Raw genomic sequence first — 17,180 nt, forward strand, 5'->3', positions numbered from 1 at the left:
AATAAGGATCAAAATAGCTTTTGCCAAACCTACAATCTCTACACAGCCCTTAGTCAGAAGTCAATGGCAGCTGGTGAAGTAATATATGGCTAATTATTGGTATTTTCCTTTATAAAGATGCAGTTTAAACCGGAGCATGCTCAAGAGGCTGACCCTGCTCTCGTTGCATTCTGGTAGCTCAAAAGATTCAAGTGAGCACTAGCTGATATGACACATTCATACTATGAATTGGTCTTGAAAGACACTAAAATTAGTCTCCAGGATGGTGAATGTTTCTCCCCACCATTCTGTTCTCCTGATCTAAGTTCCTAGTGCCTTGATTCAGGCAGTCAATTAAATTATTACCCTTTTACAGATTAAAACCAAACCCGAACAAATGGAAATAGCCAAAGATGGTAGTTTCAAATCACTTGGTTCTTCTGGCTGCAACGGATGTATTGACCCTTTATTTTTAACTCCTTGAAGGGTTTAGTATCTAAGTAGCTTAGGGTTGATGTTGGCGAGCAGCTCCTCAACACTTATGTTTGAGGTAAATTCTGTGCATTGTTTAGAGTCAAGTCAAGATTTACATTTCCTACTCCAGGGTCCCCAATGCACAGCTCTATGAAGAAATTGTCACCAGCTGTCTTTAAAGGCTTTACATCCCGCTGTGGAATTTAACCTCCCTTGTACGTTGGAAAAGTCACCCATTTCTGCTCTTTAGTGTGGTCTGAGAGATAAGAGCCCTCAACTTCTGCGCAGCAGGCCAGCAAGATAAGCTGAAGGAGAGGAGGCAACACCACGTCCCACCCTGTATAAAGAAATCGAACAAACAACTTTGCAAGTGGATCATTTTTTAAAGAAAGCTGAAGGAAGGAGCCATTGCAAAACAGAGCAAGCAGGAGCTGAAGACTTTCACGGTACAGTCAACTAGACATGGGCCAAGGTAAGCAAAAACCACTTTGGTTAGTCCCAAGCATTTGCCAGTTGTCTGTTGGGAAAAACAACTGTACCTACTCTAAGACAGTTCATGAGGGTTGTAGAAGAGGTGAGCTGCTTACCGGGCAGGAGCCAAGGAGTGCTCCAAAGGCTAAGGGAGTTCAGTTTGCACAAAAAGGGACAGTGAACGAAAGCTGGTACCAATGTCTCAGAGGAGTTCGAGAGGAGCAGTAAGAGGCAGCTAAGGCAGACATGTGAGAGTCTGGAACCAAAGGCAAGCAAGTTATCCTCAGCACAGGGGTGGGGGTAAGGGTGGGGGGGAGGTAAGCCAGACTGCTAAACTGAAGCAGAGAGATGATTGTTTTAGCCACATGAGCAAGAAGAGGGTCCAGGTTCCAAGCAACCTTGAAGAAAGTGGCAAGATCCATGAAAAGTCATATGAAGGAGAGGTAAACAGACTGCATACGACTCGCCAGTCTAGAAGACAGCCAGGATAGCTTCATCACAGAGAAGAAAATATACAAGGTCAAAGCTGGCTCTGTAAAGTTTAAACTGGTGCGGGGCTTGTCTCCTGTGAACAATTTCAACCATATGTCCACATGGAGAGATGCTGGTTTGAGTGCCATCAGTGCCCTTGAGTACACAGGGCAAGACCTCCAAGTAGTCACAGTGCATCTGTATCATCTGAACACCCAGGTCTGTTCCATGCCCTTTCCTGGGCAGGAAGGAGCTTTGGCGTAATCACTTAGTTCATTTACTGAGGCTAAGGTACAAGCAAAGGCAGCTCATTAGCTACAACCAAGCTCAGAGTGAAGGGCCTTAACAGTTACCGGGCAGAAAGTCTCAGATGGGGGGCACTGTCTGAGCGGAGAAACACGCCATCGGCTGTTCGTGTGTCTCAGGCTCCGGCCCACGGGCAGACTGCGTGCAGCTCAGAGCCTCACGCTCACTCTGTGTCCCTTCACACTACAGGTCTGAGCATCCAAAAATGTGATTTCAAGATCACAATGAACAACAATAACCACCACACAGAAGAAATCAGCACTGAAAGGCTTATGGTGAGGCGGGGGCAGCCATTCACTATCTCTGTGAGCTTCTCAGCTCCAGTGCACAACTACCTGCAGCACCTGAAGAGGACCCTCCTCATCGTACAGACAGGTAATATCACAAAGAGGACACCTATCAGAGCTCTGGTCCTCCACCCACCTGAAGATGAAAGCTGGTGGCAAAAGCCAGCTCCAGGGCTGCACAGAGGTGCCCACATTTGGAACTGAGGCCAGTGAACTGATGGTCTAAGGCAGAGTAGAGCCTCCTGCTGCTGGGACTGCAAGGTCAAAACTAGATCTCTTTCCAGAAGAGAGACTGCAGCCCAATAACCAACACAGGTTCACTGCTCTATGATCTGAAAGTACTCATGGGATCTCTCCTCTCTCACGGCTTTTCGTTTAGGAATACTCAAACTTAGCTAGCCTGTTACCAATGTGTTCTGCTAGTGTTTTCTAGTGAGACCCCTGAGGAGGGCAGCAGCATTCACCCCAGCTTGCTTTATTGTAATCTGAGCATTTGGCTGTGACTTTTGTTACAAGAGGCTGCAGGTTTGCACCATTCCGGCTGTTCCTGGTGTTTCTACAAATCTATGAAATCCCCATCCCACTTTCAAACATGTACACCTGAGTGCAGCACTAACCTCAGCAAGATTTACTAGCATTAAGCTGCCAAAGGGTTAAGACTCTCTCACAAGAAAGGGGAGCTACGGCTCCAGATATAGACAAGGTCCCTGCAATCCGCACAGGGTGAGGATGCATGTCTGGAAGAGACCCAACCAGATCTCTTTGGCTGCAGGATCACACCCTTCCAAAGCAGACGGAACCCGGACTGAATTTCCCATCTCCAGCCTGGGAGACCAGAAGCAGTGGAGTGCAGCACTGGAAGAACAGGACCCGCTCTTCTGGACCATCTCTGTGAGCACACCTGCCAACGCTCCCGTTGGCCGGTACGCGCTGCTTTTACACACCTCCAAGTCTGACCGTCTCCTGGGCAACTTCACCCTCCTCTTCAATCCCTGGTGCCGAGGTACGTGGTCAGAAACAGGCAGGCTGGGACCAGTCGCTTCACAAAAACAGCTTTTGAGCTCTGGCGCTCTGCCCCCATGGGGGTGGAGGTGGAGGGGGACTCACCTGGCGATCCCTGCTCTGCTCCTCACAACGCCTTAGGAAGGAGGCAGGGGCTCATAAAAGCTCAAAGCTGCCTGCCTCAGCACTTCTGCCCTGTTCCTGGAGTACTCCACTGCCAGAGCCCTGTCCTCCTGCCAAGGAAAAACTGTTTGATAAAGTGCTTCCTATAATAAAGATTTTAATCGGTCTGATTAAGACCACTGTATCTTTCTCAGGAATAGAGAAGTCAACAGCCAGGAAAGTAAAAGAGGCAGTTAGTGCGATAGCCTAGGTCTGGAGGAACATTTTGAACAAGGAAACAGAAATGACAATCAAATAATTCTCTCTTTTCTAATTCAGAATCTGCAGTATATTTTCAGGGCAGAATGCCAGGGACTGCTGAAGTCCCTGGAGCGGAGTCTGCTGATGTAAGAGAGATGCAAGTGCATCTGACACCCGGAATGCTTTCTTCACGGCGCTTTTTTCCTCTATCTAGATGATGAGGTGTTCTTGGCTAATGAGGCACAGCGTCAGGAGTACGTTTTAAACCAAGAGGGTATAATCTACCGGGGGACTGAAAATGCAGTCCTAGAGCAACCCTGGGACTTCGGTCAGGTAAGCAAGAGGCCCAATCTGTCTGTTCTCTCTTACAGCCTGCAGAGGAGGGGTGCGTATCTCCTCTGTGTACAGGACACTATCCATTTCCATGCTGTGGCTTTGATGAAAGAACTTGGTCTCTGCACTCACTGTCTTTGTCTGAGACTGTGCAGGAGAACAGAGACCTGCGTATGATGTTCCACAACCCCCTATATGTAATTTTTATCTGCCTTCTCAGGCTGTCCCCTACAAAGAAATGCATTGATCTATATCTGGGCTTTGTGTGCCTTCTTTTCATCGACAGATATTAAAGAACTTAACAGAGCTTATTAATACTGTTTCTATTTTATAGGTAAAGTGAAGACAAGTAAATCTTCCAGTGTGCCCAAGGCCATCTGACACAGCCAGTGACTAGATTGGGATTTTATTCCACTTCAGTGCCACCAGATCACAAAAGTAGCTCTGAACCAAGATAGAGAGTGCTCCAGAAAAGCATTAATTTCCCTAAATCAGGGGGTGAAGTATCATTTCAATGCATTTCCCACCGTGCTTCAACAAAGCTGTAGGTCTGCCTTTAGTATGTTGTGCCCCCGCTCCAAATCTCTGCCTGGAGCTCTCCCCCTCAACTCACTTATATAACACTACCAGAAAGGGAGAAATATTCTGCAGTTACAAAGCCTTGCAGGGATTCCAGAGAACAAATGTTCAGGCCAAATTTCCTGAAATGTTGTGTTCTTGTTTCAGTTTGAGGAGGATATTGCTGACATTTGCTTCACACTGCTGGATATAGGTGAACGCCATCAACGGGCCAAGGATCACACCCAGCGCAAGAACCCTGTTCACATCTGCCGCACAGTTGCTGCCATGGTAAGGAGAGCAGACGGCAGCACCGACCCGAGCAGGAACAACCCGAACGCACCGCGAAGGCTCACATCTCCTCAACCCCAGTTCATAACAACCCACTGACCAAAGAGGACGCCTGTCCAGGGCTGTTCCACGCAACACCTCCTGCCCATCTCCAGCCCTTCCTGATATTCCAGCAGCAGACAAGTAGTGCTGCAGGAGTTTCTTAGCAGAGTTACTGAGTAAATCTCAGGGGAGATTGTTGCACCTGTTCTGCTCAGTCATGACCTTCATGCTTTGCACAGAAGTCCCATTGGTTTCATCTGCCTTGGGAGTAGCTTCATCAAGCAGGATAAGTGTAGCCATCAAAGAGAGGCAATTCCTTAATCCATCTTTCTCTCATCCTCTGCAGCTGAACTGCGACAAGCTTAGAGGAATCCTGGCAGAATGCGGGACCGGGCAACACTACGATGGGACACCCCCTTCCCAGTGGCTGGGCAGCAGCCCCATCCTCCGGCAGTGGCTCGCGTCGCAATGCAAGCCCGTCCGACACGGGCAGTGCTGGGCGCTTGCTGCAGTCATGTGTTCAGGTACAGTAGCGGTCAAAGACTTCGGTGTTGAGCAAAGCCTTATTTGGTCTGTAGAACTTCTAGCATACGCCTACATTTGTGGATTAACACAGATCCCAGTAATATTACCTTTAATTTTTAGATAAGAGGCAGATCCTCTGAGTCTCCTCATCAACATTCAGCATCACTAGCTTTGAGATAAAAAACTGTCAGTACTCGCCATACACTGAATGCACCTATGATAGCTTATTCCTTGAGGGGGCAATGCCTCTTGCAAAGTCCAAACAGCAGCCCTGGTGCCATTCCTAACAGTCCTAGCACCAAAAAAGGCTCTAGATCTATCAGCAGGGGCACCCTTAGGGCAGGATGCTCAACTGATTCACAGCTCTTTTTTTCTGCACAGTTCTGAGGTGCCTGGGAATTCCTACCAGGGTGGTCACAGGCTTTACATGGGCTCACAACACTAACAGCAGCCTGAGTGTGGATGAGTATTACGATGAAGATGGGAGACTGCTTACACAAGACAAGAGTGCCCGTGTCTGGTAAGAAAACATGGCAGGGTCCAAGTAAGAATTTGAGACCATACCTGGATCTAGGAAGTGATGAGTTGGGGAAAGAAAGAGTTAACAGCTGCAGAGAGGTAGACAGGAGACAGCTCAGCTGAGATCCTCTCTACAAGACCTGTTCTTGACACATCACTGCAACCCAAACTGAAGAGTGCCCTATTACTGGGGTCCACAAAGGAATAACGATAGCCCAGTCCAGCTGGAGAAACTCCACTTGTGTCAAAAACCACAGTCTCTGCTCTCCTCAACACACACGGAGCTCTTTCAAAGGAGTATTAATTGGCTGTGCTTTGGCTAAAACTTTAGTGTATCTCAGGGCTCAGTCCCTTGGTATAAGCACATGATGTTGTCTCTTGCAGGACCTTCCACGTTTGGAACGAATGCTGGATGGCTCGAGCCGACTTGCTACCAGAGTACAGCGGGTGGCAGGCACTGGATGCCACCTGCCAGGAAAAAAGCAATGGTGAGATATCAAAGATGGGCTTTGGGAGGCAGAGAGGGAAGCAGAGTGGAGAGCAAATAAAGCAGTTCAGTATTCCTCCCTCCTCCAGCTTCCAATGGAAGGATGCAAAAGGACAGGACTCAGCCTGTTGACTTTAATCATCACCCATCAGTTTGGTTTGTGCAGCTTGTGTAGCTCTAAGAGCTCTATCACAGGACTGTTCCCTCACGTCCTCTTGAACTAGATACTTCACCACTCCTACTATAGGTCTAAACTAGGCATGGGTCTGGTTGGAAAAGCATCTGAATCTTAACTGGGCTGCATTTTCTCCTCAGGTCCATCCTTCTGTGGGCCAGCCCCTGTTCACGCCATCAAGGAAGGGGACACAGAAGTTGATTATGATGTCTGCTACTTCTTTGCTGCCATCAATGCCAAGTGCCAGGTCTGGATACAAAAAGCAGATGACACCCTAATGCCAGCTCTCAGTGGCACAAAGTACACTGGCAACAACATCAGCACCAAGGGTGTAGGCAGCGAACGCTGTGAGGACATCACACACAACTACAAGTATCCGGAAGGTACGGGGTAGGCAAGTGACTGCTCACATTCCCTCTCCAGCACTGGAAAGCAGAGCTATACCAGAGCATTAGGGTCATCCACCTCTCCTGCGTCCCCTTCCTGAACACTTTGCTCTTGCTGTCTACAGAATCAAAGCACAGGTCAGACCCCAAACTTCCTCCTACTTAATTATTTTAAGCAGCTCTCTAGAAAGCCAGGCCTTTCTTCACCAGGCACTTTCCTGTCTGGAAAACCTTCTTTCCCGATTTCTGTTACTTTATACTCTGTACATTCATGTCCCATTACCCCTGTAATATATAAAGATAGATTTTAGACTCCAGCTTTCTGAAAAGGACTGTTGTGCTCCCAGATCTTGTCTAAACCCCTCCCTTAAAAAGTTGGTCCCCTCCAGAATCTATTACTGAGTGCTGTTTTCTTGACCCCACTCTACCATCTCATCTTAGCCCATGGCACATTGTCACCCTGGCTGCAGTCCAGCACAAGAGAGCACAGAACTGTGTTCAACCGCCTCTCCAGCTCTGACAGGTGTTAGCACCAAGGTGCTTTACAAACTATGACAAATCGCTCCAAGCAGAATGTTTCAGGTACATCCAATGAAAGTCCTTTCAGCTGAAATTCTCAAACTGCTCTAACCAGAAGCACAACAAGATCTCTGTGCTCTTAGAAAGTTATCTACAAGCACTGCCAGGATAATTCAATGCCATCCTTCTGCGTTTACTGCTTCATAATAATAAACAGGAAAGAATACCAAAATACGTGTTTGTTTTTTCTTTTGTGACAGGTTCCCTTCAGGAAAAAGAAGTACTTGACAAAGTCTACAGAAAGATAAAGAAACTTGAGAGAACTAGCAGCAGCGAAACACAGTTTAGCTCCATTCCTACTGCCCTTGAAGAGCCAGTTAACCTTTTCATCCACCTCCAGTCAGAGAGTTCTCTGCTACTGGGCCGAGATGTTCCGCTTTCCATTGAAGTGTTTAACCACAGTGGTACAGAAAAGGCTACTCACCTGGTGGTTGGGATCCAGTCTCTGCATTATGATGGTGTGCCCATTACCCAACTTTGGAAGGGAGAGTTTAATTTTATCCTCAAAAGCAATGAAGGTAAGGACTCTATGGGGTGCATGGTTAGAAGAGTATATCAAGTCCACTCACTTCAGGAAAAATGCACTTAGCCATAAGTTGACAAAAAGCCGGCTGAATAGCTGATTGTGGGTGATTGAAATAAAACACTTTGGCAACATCACCAGAGAGATTCTGAATCTGCAAATCCAGTTGGGACCACTTAAGCTTTCAAATGCTGCAGCTTTTAGTACAATGTTGGGCACTGGACGCTCCTGGGTGCCATGCAGACTAAGACCAGACTGTACTTACCCTCTGTATTGTCATCTTTCACCTCTGTGTATTCCAGCTAACAACCTGCAGGTTTTTGTGCCTTACTCACGGTACAGAGAAGAGCTGGGAGAAAACCATCTGCTTAGGCTGACTGCCGTGCTGAGAGATGAGGACTCCTACATATATTTTGCACAGGAAGAGATCAGCATTTGTGATCCCCCTCTCACTATTGAGGTTAGATCGACCTATCATTCTGTTACTGCAGTAGTGAGAAAACAGCTTTCATAGTCATAAGCAGCAGCTGGGTTGAGTGGATCTCATGCTGTCTTCTTTCAAAGCACTGAGACATCAGTTTGGGAAAGGCGAGATGTGCCACACTGTTGTACACAGTATTCCCACTTCTACTTCTGTCTATGTGCAAACATAGGAGTCATTGGGATTTCCCTAACTCACCAGCCTAGAGATCAGAGGTTGCAGAAAGAAACTACAGCAGAAGACTGTAGTTGAGAAGAAAGTAAGCTGGACTTTGCCTCTTCTGGCAACTGGCAGCTCAGGCTGCAACCTCTGGCACAAAAAAATATACATATATAAAAATTATCTCCCTTTAATCATAAAAGGAACCTTTTCTGTCCCTCATTTTCAGCTCATTTTCCTCTTTCAACAGTTTCCAGAAAACATGGTGCAATATCAGCCAAGCACAGCAAAGATCAGCCTCCTGAACCCTCTCATTGAACCCCTGAAGAACTGTGTGATAGTGGTTGCAGGGCGAGGGCTCATTTACAGACAGAGGAAGTACAGGTGAGCGCAAACTGATTAATCTAAGAATGCTAAATGGAAAAAGAGACACAACACAAGCTCGAGAAACCCTTGCACAGGAAAGGCTCTCCCCAAAAACAAGCAGGCAAAATGTGGCAGGAAGAGACTGCTACAGCATGAAAGCCCCAGGCATCCCATTCTTTATTTACAAATAGAGAAGATTTTCACACTGAAAAGAAAAACAGCCAGATAACAGAACTTTCAACAGATGTGTAATACATTAGTTGAAGCCAGTATAATATTTGTGGAAGTTTCAACCCCAAAGGTTGAAGGAAAGGCCCCTGCCAACAAAAAGGGTAACAAGAGAAGTACCGTAAGACTTATGCAAAACCACACATTAACTAAGACAACAGTTATGGGTCACTGAAATGAGCTATGAAACTTAGAAACTGTTTGATGTTGAGATATCAATTGCTTTTTAGCTAGCCACTTGAACATCCATCCGTAAGTGGGGTAAAACTTTATTGTCTGTGACATCTCTTTCCACCCATTACCCACTGCCACCAATAAAGAGAGTCCCTGGGTACAATTTTAAGTGTCTTCCCCTTCTCTACATAAAGAACCAGGCAAACCCGACATAGCCAGGAGTCATCCAAAAAGGCATGCTCTCCTTCACATGAAAAAACCCACATTTCTCTCAAGAAGAGAGGGACAAAGTAAACTTAGGACAAAGTAAACTTAGATGATTCTATGGGGAGTTCAATCCTCCTGACATATTTCCCTCTCAAACTACAGTCAGATCACAATTCATTGTGGTAGTTCAGGTAACTGCTAGAATTTGTCTGCCTTTTTTTTTCCCCCTCTCATTTTTTGGCACCACACTCCTGTCTAGCAAACGCATTTCCTGGGAACCAGAAATACAAAGAGGTGTGCTTCCTGTATCATCCCTTCTCACCTTTCAGGTTCGGCTCTGTGCAACCCCAAAGCACTCAAGAGCTGCAAATCCCACTCACCCCCATCCAAGCAGGGCCCAGAAGACTCACTGCACAGCTTACCTGCCTTCAACTCCAGAACCTGAAGAGCTACAAAACTATCGACGTTGCAGCTGCCTGATGCCCAGCTCAGAACAGGTCCTGCTGTCCTGTTTTCAGAAGAGTGGTCATGATCTGTGCTCTGATCTTCAGCAAGCATAGTTCTTAACAGTTTAATTAAAGTTATATTTAAAACCACGTCTGACTTTGATTATTTGTACAAACTCAACTTGCTCCCATCTGCTACTATGCCCACTCTCCAGTTTTGTAAGTTGAACCTCGCTGTGACAAAGATGTGTTCAAGCAGGTGCTGCACTTCTCACCACACATACATGCTGAACCAACCACTGCTTTTCCTATCCGTGGTAAAAAAAAAAGAATATCCTAGAACTTTAAAGTGATGACAGGCATAGCATTTCTCTAGAGATATACTCTTATCCCCCTAGAGATCCTTGATGTTGGTAAAGTAATAAATATTTTCTACTGCTTTCTGAGAAAATAGAAAAGAGATACGTAGTTCACTCTTCTCTAAGGTTAGACAGGAAATAGCAGTAGGGCTGCATATTTTTAATGGTTCTTCAGGCTGCTTGCAAAAGCAGCATGGCCCCTTCTGTCTGTATATATCCTCTGCCACCTGAAAACAGATAAAGCCACTCATGCAAACCTAGCAATATTTTATTGTTCTTTGAACCCCATAGTAGCTGTAAGGTCTGAAGAATGGGGCACATTCACAGCCTTAAGATGCAGCAGTGCACCATCCCAGGAATCCAAGCAAAATGAAACCTCCTGCAATGGCAAAGGGCAACTTCCTGGGAAAGTTTTACCAAGTGGCAGTAAAGTTCTCTCCTAAAAACGTTGTTCTCATCATTCTCCCAGTAGCTGGAGAACAGCAAGATTTGCTGGAAAAGCATATGCCAGAGCCAGTGGCAGCAACACACGTAGACTTGGAAGAGCTAAAGCTGACCCTGTGTGAAGTTCTTGATTTTGTTCATGTTGTGATCTACTGCCCCAGTTAGAAACTGCACCCAGCCTTCCTCTGATGGTGGACAGACGTGGCTTGTCCTGCAAAAGTGGAGGAAATTCATTAGGAAACCTTCCTGGGTGTCTTATACCTATGCATCCAGAAAACATACGGGTATCATGAAGTCTTGAGTCATCACAGCATTAAGACAGGACTGCTATAGCCTCAGAGTGCTTTGAGCAAGGAAGAAGCCACATCCATGTCTCTAGTCCTAAACCTCAATACATGTGTCTGTGTCTTCGGTGGGAACCACCTCCATCCCTATCATCTTTTTCTTGCTCCCAAGCCTTTGTGACTGGATAACATCATAATTTTTACAAAATGAGTGCATTTACAGTCCAGAAATGAGTCACCTTTGACAGGAGGCAGAAAGATATCAACCTTCAAAGCAGGGAACGCACACTTATAAAACTGTAACTCGTACTCACTTTGTAATCTCCAAGACTTTCTTTAATACTGAGGCCAATTTAGCAGCCTAGAAAGAAATACAGGGGAAGTAAAGTGAGTCAAATATGGAAATAAAGGGGGTCAGCAATACTGGAAAAGAAAGGGGGGGGTGTAGGAATTCTCAACACAGCCAAGAATGAGTAAAACTGCCACAAATCCTGAGGCAGAAGCTACCTCTGTCACTGCCATGCTGGGAGCGTCTCCCAAGCTACTGCTGGCTGGGACAAGTGGAAATAAAGACACACTGTTTTTTAAACCATGCGTTAAAACGCTTTTTTCTTTAAAAAGATAAGCCTATTATAAATTAGTAACTAAGACATGAAGTTACAGGTGACTGACTCTAATGCAATTTGATATTAAGCAAAAGGGGTTTTTTTACCCCCCAAAAATCAAGCCATTGATCAAAGGCACGAAAGCAGAATTAAGAATAAAAAGTCACAGATTTATGACAGAAGGGACCCCTGGAAGTCATCTATTACAATCTCCTGCTAAAAGCAAGGTCTACCTCAAAGTTAAGTCAGGTTGCTCAGAGCCTTGTCCTGCCAAGTTTTGAGTATTGCCAAAGATGGAGATTCCACTGCTTTCTCTGAGCAGCTTGTTTCAGTGCTTAACCACTCTCCCGGTGGGAATTTTTAACTTGCACTTTTAATTTAGATCACTTTTTTTGAGCACGTCTACATTATGCGAGGAAGAAAGTGGACATGCAGTACATCAGCAGCCTTAGACACCACTTCCCTGAGGTACCATCATTGGATGTCTTTATGGATTATGGTTCTGAGTCTAAGCTCAAGTGGCCATGCTCTTCCCTGAAGAAGTAAAGATGAGGGATGTATTTCCACCTGAAGGAAGCTAAGTGTGCAAGAACCAAAGGGGACTCTTCATCCCCAGGAACTTGTTACGGAGACTGTCACTAACACCCACCTCTCCCTGACAGTCACATACTCCCTCCAATTCAATTTCTTTCCCTTCTCTACAGTCTCTGCGAGTAAACTGCAGACACTTACGTTGAGTCGCACAGCCAGCTCATTCACGGGTGGATACATGCTCAGTGCCAGCTCATCAACACTAGAAGAGAGGGGAGCAATGGAAGAAAAGTCCTGATAGTACAGCTCACCAGTCCTGGTCAAAGTTTACACCAACCCTGAATGTAAGTCAGGAACGGCAGCGCGTGACAAGGAGACGTCAGTCATACCCATGGGATGCTTGCACTGCCTTCTCAGACATCTGTGTGCCACTCTCACCTTGGAGTCAGACAAGGCCACAGCTCCACCCCAAGCTGCAACTTACATTCCTCTCCTAACTTGCACAACTCTCAACAGCCTGTGCCATAAACAGCCTTCCCACCAAGGCTGCTTACACCGCCTGCTCACAGCTTCAATATCATAAAGGTTCTCCTAACCCATTTGTTAGACCTCAAGAAAGACAGGGACTGCTCTGGAGCAAAAAGCAACACGGGGAGAGACTTGCTTACCTTGGACTGATCTCATTAGCAATGTCTGCAATATCATCCAGCTGAGCTATCTGGTCTGGAGAATCAGCTTTGCCATGAGCCTTCACTACACCCAAGACCTTCTTCAGGCAAGCTTTAGAAGCCTTCATTAATCCCATGCAGGAGCTAAGCAGCTTCCGGTCAGCTTCTGACCAATATATATCTCTGTTGCCCCGAAAGCCCAGCTCTTCATCTTCCATGATGTCACTGTAGGGGTCTTGCCCTTCCACCAGAGCCTGAGAACATAGATGCACTGAAAACCCAGAGCCTGACACCAATAGGAGGAAAGGGAAAACAATCTAAAAATCCTACAAATAATTTCTGAAGTAATCTCTCTCCCACCAGCACCTCAGTTGCCAGATTCTGTTAATCCTAGCAGGACCAGAGTAAGAAAAACTAATCTCCCACTCAAATTCAACATAGCAAACAGCAAGAACCTGGCAAGTAGTGCCATTCTTACACCAATGTAAACCACCCCGCCACCCCAACCTTTCCTGCAATTTGGGACATAGCTTTATGGAAACCTTATATAAAGTAAATCAGACTTGAGTTTAAGTACTCATTAAGATTCAAGCATAATAAAATAATCTAGCTCATATCAGAACAAATTTAAATCAAAGCCTGTATATTAAACAATCCCCGTGTTCCATCACTGAACCACCATTGCAATCCATCCCGCAGGATCCTCATAGGCTTAGGGGCTTCCTTACATGTTCCATCTCCTCCAGAGCATCCTTGACCACACCCAGACATGCAGCCAAAACTGATGCAACTGCTGCCTGGTTATCTGCAAAAGCAAAAGGATGAAAACTGGAACTGCACTGATTCAAATCAGCATGCAATAATGTTTTCATTTAGGTTTGCGAACATAACATCTTGAGATTATAGGATCAAACTTTTTGCAGAGCTCAGAGCTGCATTGTTGCCATGCAAAGAATGTGGACTGGCTTCCAGTCTTATACATTTGAAAACCAGTCAGGTTTTGCAGAATGAGAGAGCCTTCATTGTACTAGCTGGAATGGCCCTTGCAAGCGCTATTGATGTTCTAAGACAACACCTCCTAGTTCCGTTGTTCTGCGTATACAACACTCACCCCGTGGCAGGTTGGGCACTTGTTCACATGCCCCCCACACACCACCAGTTGATATAAGCTGTTCCTGAGACAACCTGAAACAAAACAAAGCCCCCCAAAGTTAGACTCAATAACGCCACTCTGCTGGACTGTGTTTTTTTCTGCACCAAAAATGATGCACCCTAGTACAAGCTCTGCTGGAAAGATGTCACCAACCAGCTTGTCTCTAGTATCTCATGTCTGTGTAAAGCCAGAAGCGCTGGCTCCTCCTGAGTTTAATTATCCACTGGAATGAGAAGCAGCAGACTCTTACGAAGGCCCCTCTAAGTGCTTAGGCATATTATTTATCTTTCAGAATCTATGCAAATCTGCAGTCAGTATTAGAGATTGCTAACCTCTGCTCAATGGCAGTGACATGTAATCTGTACAGAGAGGAGGCAGCCCATAGCGGTCCAATAACGAGCTTTATAAAGTTGTACAATCATGGCGTATGACATTTCACCTCAAGAGCAAAACCAGTGCAAATGCTATCCTGCACCTTCATGCAAATACTGCTCCCAGCATCTTTCCCTGCCACAGACAGGACGAAAATCCATTCCCCATGTAGATAAATGCACCTCACTCGGTCACTAGGTCAAGAGGGTACCTTGAGTGTATTCCACCCTCCTAGTTTAGTTGGCTCAGTTGAACAGTTTAGTTGTCTAAGTACAAGGTCAGCTCCTTCGCAGATAGGAGGTGTGGTGAAGAAATCCAGAAGTGAGGGCCAGCCCTTCTTTACTAGGAGATGCTTTCACCCTGAGGTTCATTTATGGGGCCCTGTTTGTGCTACATCCCAGCCATGCAGCAGTTACGTCTGCATCCAGTCTCACACTCCCTTGATCCTGACCCACTCATTTGACCTTCCCGCCATGACCTCAGATGTAGCTCGGTGCAATGGACATGTAGGGCAATCACTGGATGGTGTCTGATGCTGGTTACTCTCTCTGGACCTGATCCTGACCCTGCCTTGCTGGCCCAACTTTCCAGCTTGACCTCATTGCTATAGGATTGTCTGATGATCTGGACTCCCAGCTGAATCTCACTGCCTTCAGCAGCACTTCTCTGCTCACTCAGATACTGAGGGATGTGGCCACTGCCCCTTCCTGCCTTGTAACAATGCTCTGCTTCTGCCTCCCTCCCTTAGAGAGCAGCCTGCACTTGCTGCCTCCTAACACGTACACTTGTAGCTTTGTCCTCCTTTTTTTCTGGAAAATTATTACCTGTCTAATGGAGCACTGAGAATTGTTTCTATGAGTTGGATCATTCCTTCCACTACTTCAGCGGTGGCATCTCGTACCATCTTCCGAAGAGTAGTACCTGTTTGGGATTGAGAAAGAGCAAGAAAGTTGCCACACAGTCAGAATGGACAGAAAGCAACTGCTGAAGATGAACACACAAACTGCTCTGTTTGCGTGGACACATTGTATAAATTAAGTTCCAGGTATTTTGAAGGAAGCAATATATTTCCTAGTTTGAAAAGGACTTTGGACAAGGATCTCAACACTTTATAAATATGAATGCTCAATCAACTACGCAGCTTCCTACATTATCACTCTGTCACAGATAGAAATCTGTAGTAGACAGACAAGTGGTTCACTCATAAACATGTTGCAAGCCTACAAAACAGCTGATAACGGAACCACCTGCTCATGATAACTTGTTTTTCTGCAGCTGCCAGATCTTACATTAGTCTCTGAGTTTGTTTATGCAGTGGTGAAAGAACCAACACCTTATATAGTGGTGACTGCTCTCCTGCCACCATCTCACCTTGGCCCTTGGGGAGCCAGTAGTACACTGTGGCAACTGCAATAACAGCACTTTGGACATCTTCACTCAGCTTCTGGCAGTCCTGAAATGGACAGGCAAGAGGATTAATCACGAGTAGTGCATGGCTGCACCATTCTTGGAAAGTCTCACAAGCAATCACATTCAGATCGCTTTGAGAAAAGGGAAGTATAGTATTGGTCATCTTGCTTGAGGAGCAAACGCAGCACAAGAAGATAGAGTGAGCAAGCTGTACGCATCATGAGCTGGTAAGAAAACACACCCCGGTGGGGTGGTCACGCAACAGAGAGGAAGAAGTAGTTTAGATCATTATTCTGAACTGGGGGCGGTTGGTTTTTTCTCCTCCAAACACGAAAGTGATAAACTTATCTCAACTAACAGCAAAAATCTTACATATTCTTAGTCAGATCTAACGTTTGTATTGTCCACTATCAGCAGCTACCTCTAAATCTTAAAGAAAAGAACGTGAGAATGTTTCTGTTTGGTATGTTTCCCTAACGTACAGAAATAAGTTCTCCAGGCAATTCTTGACTTGCATTAATACACTCTAAATGCATGGCCCATGCTGACATCCCTTGTTCAAGCTGAACCAAATTACTTTGTTGTAGTCAAGTGAACCAAGAGGTACCTGACACTTGCCACATACTCCGCAATTTCATAGCCTTGGGGGGCTTTCACTCACCTCTGCAGAAGTCAGTGCAGACCCTGAGAATGCCAGACTCAGCTTTGTAGCTTCCTGTGATGTTACTTGGAATGTCTGACCTAGAAAGCGTTCAATGGGAGCAAAGAACAGAAAGTAACTTGGGTAAAAGATAAAAGAACAGAGCAGCTGGATGCGCAATAGCTCTGACATTACTTTGCTTTACTGCTTGGTTACCATTTCTTTCTTCTAAGCAACACTACAGAAGAAGAAAAATCCCATGCTATGTTTGTGCCATGTATGTTCACATATTCTAGGTCTGCTTTTTTTTTTTTTTTTTTTTTTTAACCTAGCTGGTAGTGACACCCACAACCACTGTCCTGCTCCACGACACCTTCACCGGGATACGCTGTGACGTTTTAACGGGGGCCAAAGGCTTCAGAAATCCAGTTGTGACTCCTGTTAGACACCGGCCGCTTCTTCGGCACCGCCAGCCCCGCGGAGTGACGCGCAGAGCCCAAACCGCGCCTGGAGCCCCCGCCTGCAGACCACCCCGGCTCCCAGAGCGCGCAGCCCGGCGCCGCCCGTCCGCCCCCCCGCCGTACCTAGCGCGTCCCAGAAGCGCGACAGCTCGAACGGCTCGCGGCCCTCGCCCGGTTCGCCCTCTGTAAAAGCAGAGAGAGACCTCAGCCAGCGGAGAGACCAGACGGCCCGTCCCGGCCCCGCCGGCCCCGGCCCCACCTCGGACCCGCGCCAGCACCGCACACAGCGCCCCGCGCAGCCCCCGCAGCGGCTCCCGGGCCGCCATGGCTGCGGGAGCGGCCGGCGCCGCGCAGCCCTTCAGCGCCGCGCTGCGTCACACCCGCTTCCGGGCACCGGCGCAACCACGCTGCCCCGCCCCTT

The 17,180-nt window shown here is 46.6% G+C and overlaps 3 protein-coding genes across 4 annotated transcripts in view; 1 reads left to right on the top strand and 2 right to left on the bottom strand.

Annotated features, from left to right (window-relative positions):
* Positions 1-17,180, bottom strand: part of LOC309445868 (oxidative stress-responsive serine-rich protein 1-like) — a 174,741-nt gene that overhangs the window by 99,899 nt on the left and 57,662 nt on the right. The window lies entirely within an intron of this gene.
* EPB42 (erythrocyte membrane protein band 4.2) lies at positions 769-9,982 on the top strand. The gene is made up of 13 exons (XM_082065227.1): positions 769-925; positions 1,891-2,076; positions 2,761-2,991; positions 3,568-3,686; positions 4,413-4,535; positions 4,924-5,101; positions 5,484-5,622; positions 6,006-6,109; positions 6,424-6,666; positions 7,449-7,766; positions 8,074-8,231; positions 8,662-8,795; positions 9,716-9,982. Exons 1-13 carry the CDS (start codon positions 916-918, stop codon positions 9,864-9,866), a joined length of 2,094 nt encoding a protein of 697 aa, XP_081921353.1. The 5' UTR covers positions 769-915; the 3' UTR covers positions 9,867-9,982.
* On the bottom strand, positions 10,442-17,162 carry CCNDBP1 (cyclin D1 binding protein 1). The gene is made up of 11 exons (XM_082065228.1): positions 17,019-17,162; positions 16,883-16,942; positions 16,320-16,399; positions 15,620-15,701; positions 15,073-15,169; positions 13,835-13,908; positions 13,452-13,528; positions 12,724-12,977; positions 12,257-12,317; positions 11,234-11,280; positions 10,442-10,846 (listed from the first exon to the last, which is right to left on the bottom strand). Exons 1-11 carry the CDS (start codon positions 17,083-17,085, stop codon positions 10,738-10,740), a joined length of 1,008 nt encoding a protein of 335 aa, XP_081921354.1. The 5' UTR covers positions 17,086-17,162; the 3' UTR covers positions 10,442-10,737.

The sequence above is a fragment of the Streptopelia decaocto genome (genome assembly GCF_964273445.1).
Source record: "Streptopelia decaocto genome assembly, chromosome: 14".
Taxonomy (NCBI): Eukaryota; Metazoa; Chordata; class Aves; order Columbiformes; family Columbidae; genus Streptopelia; species Streptopelia decaocto.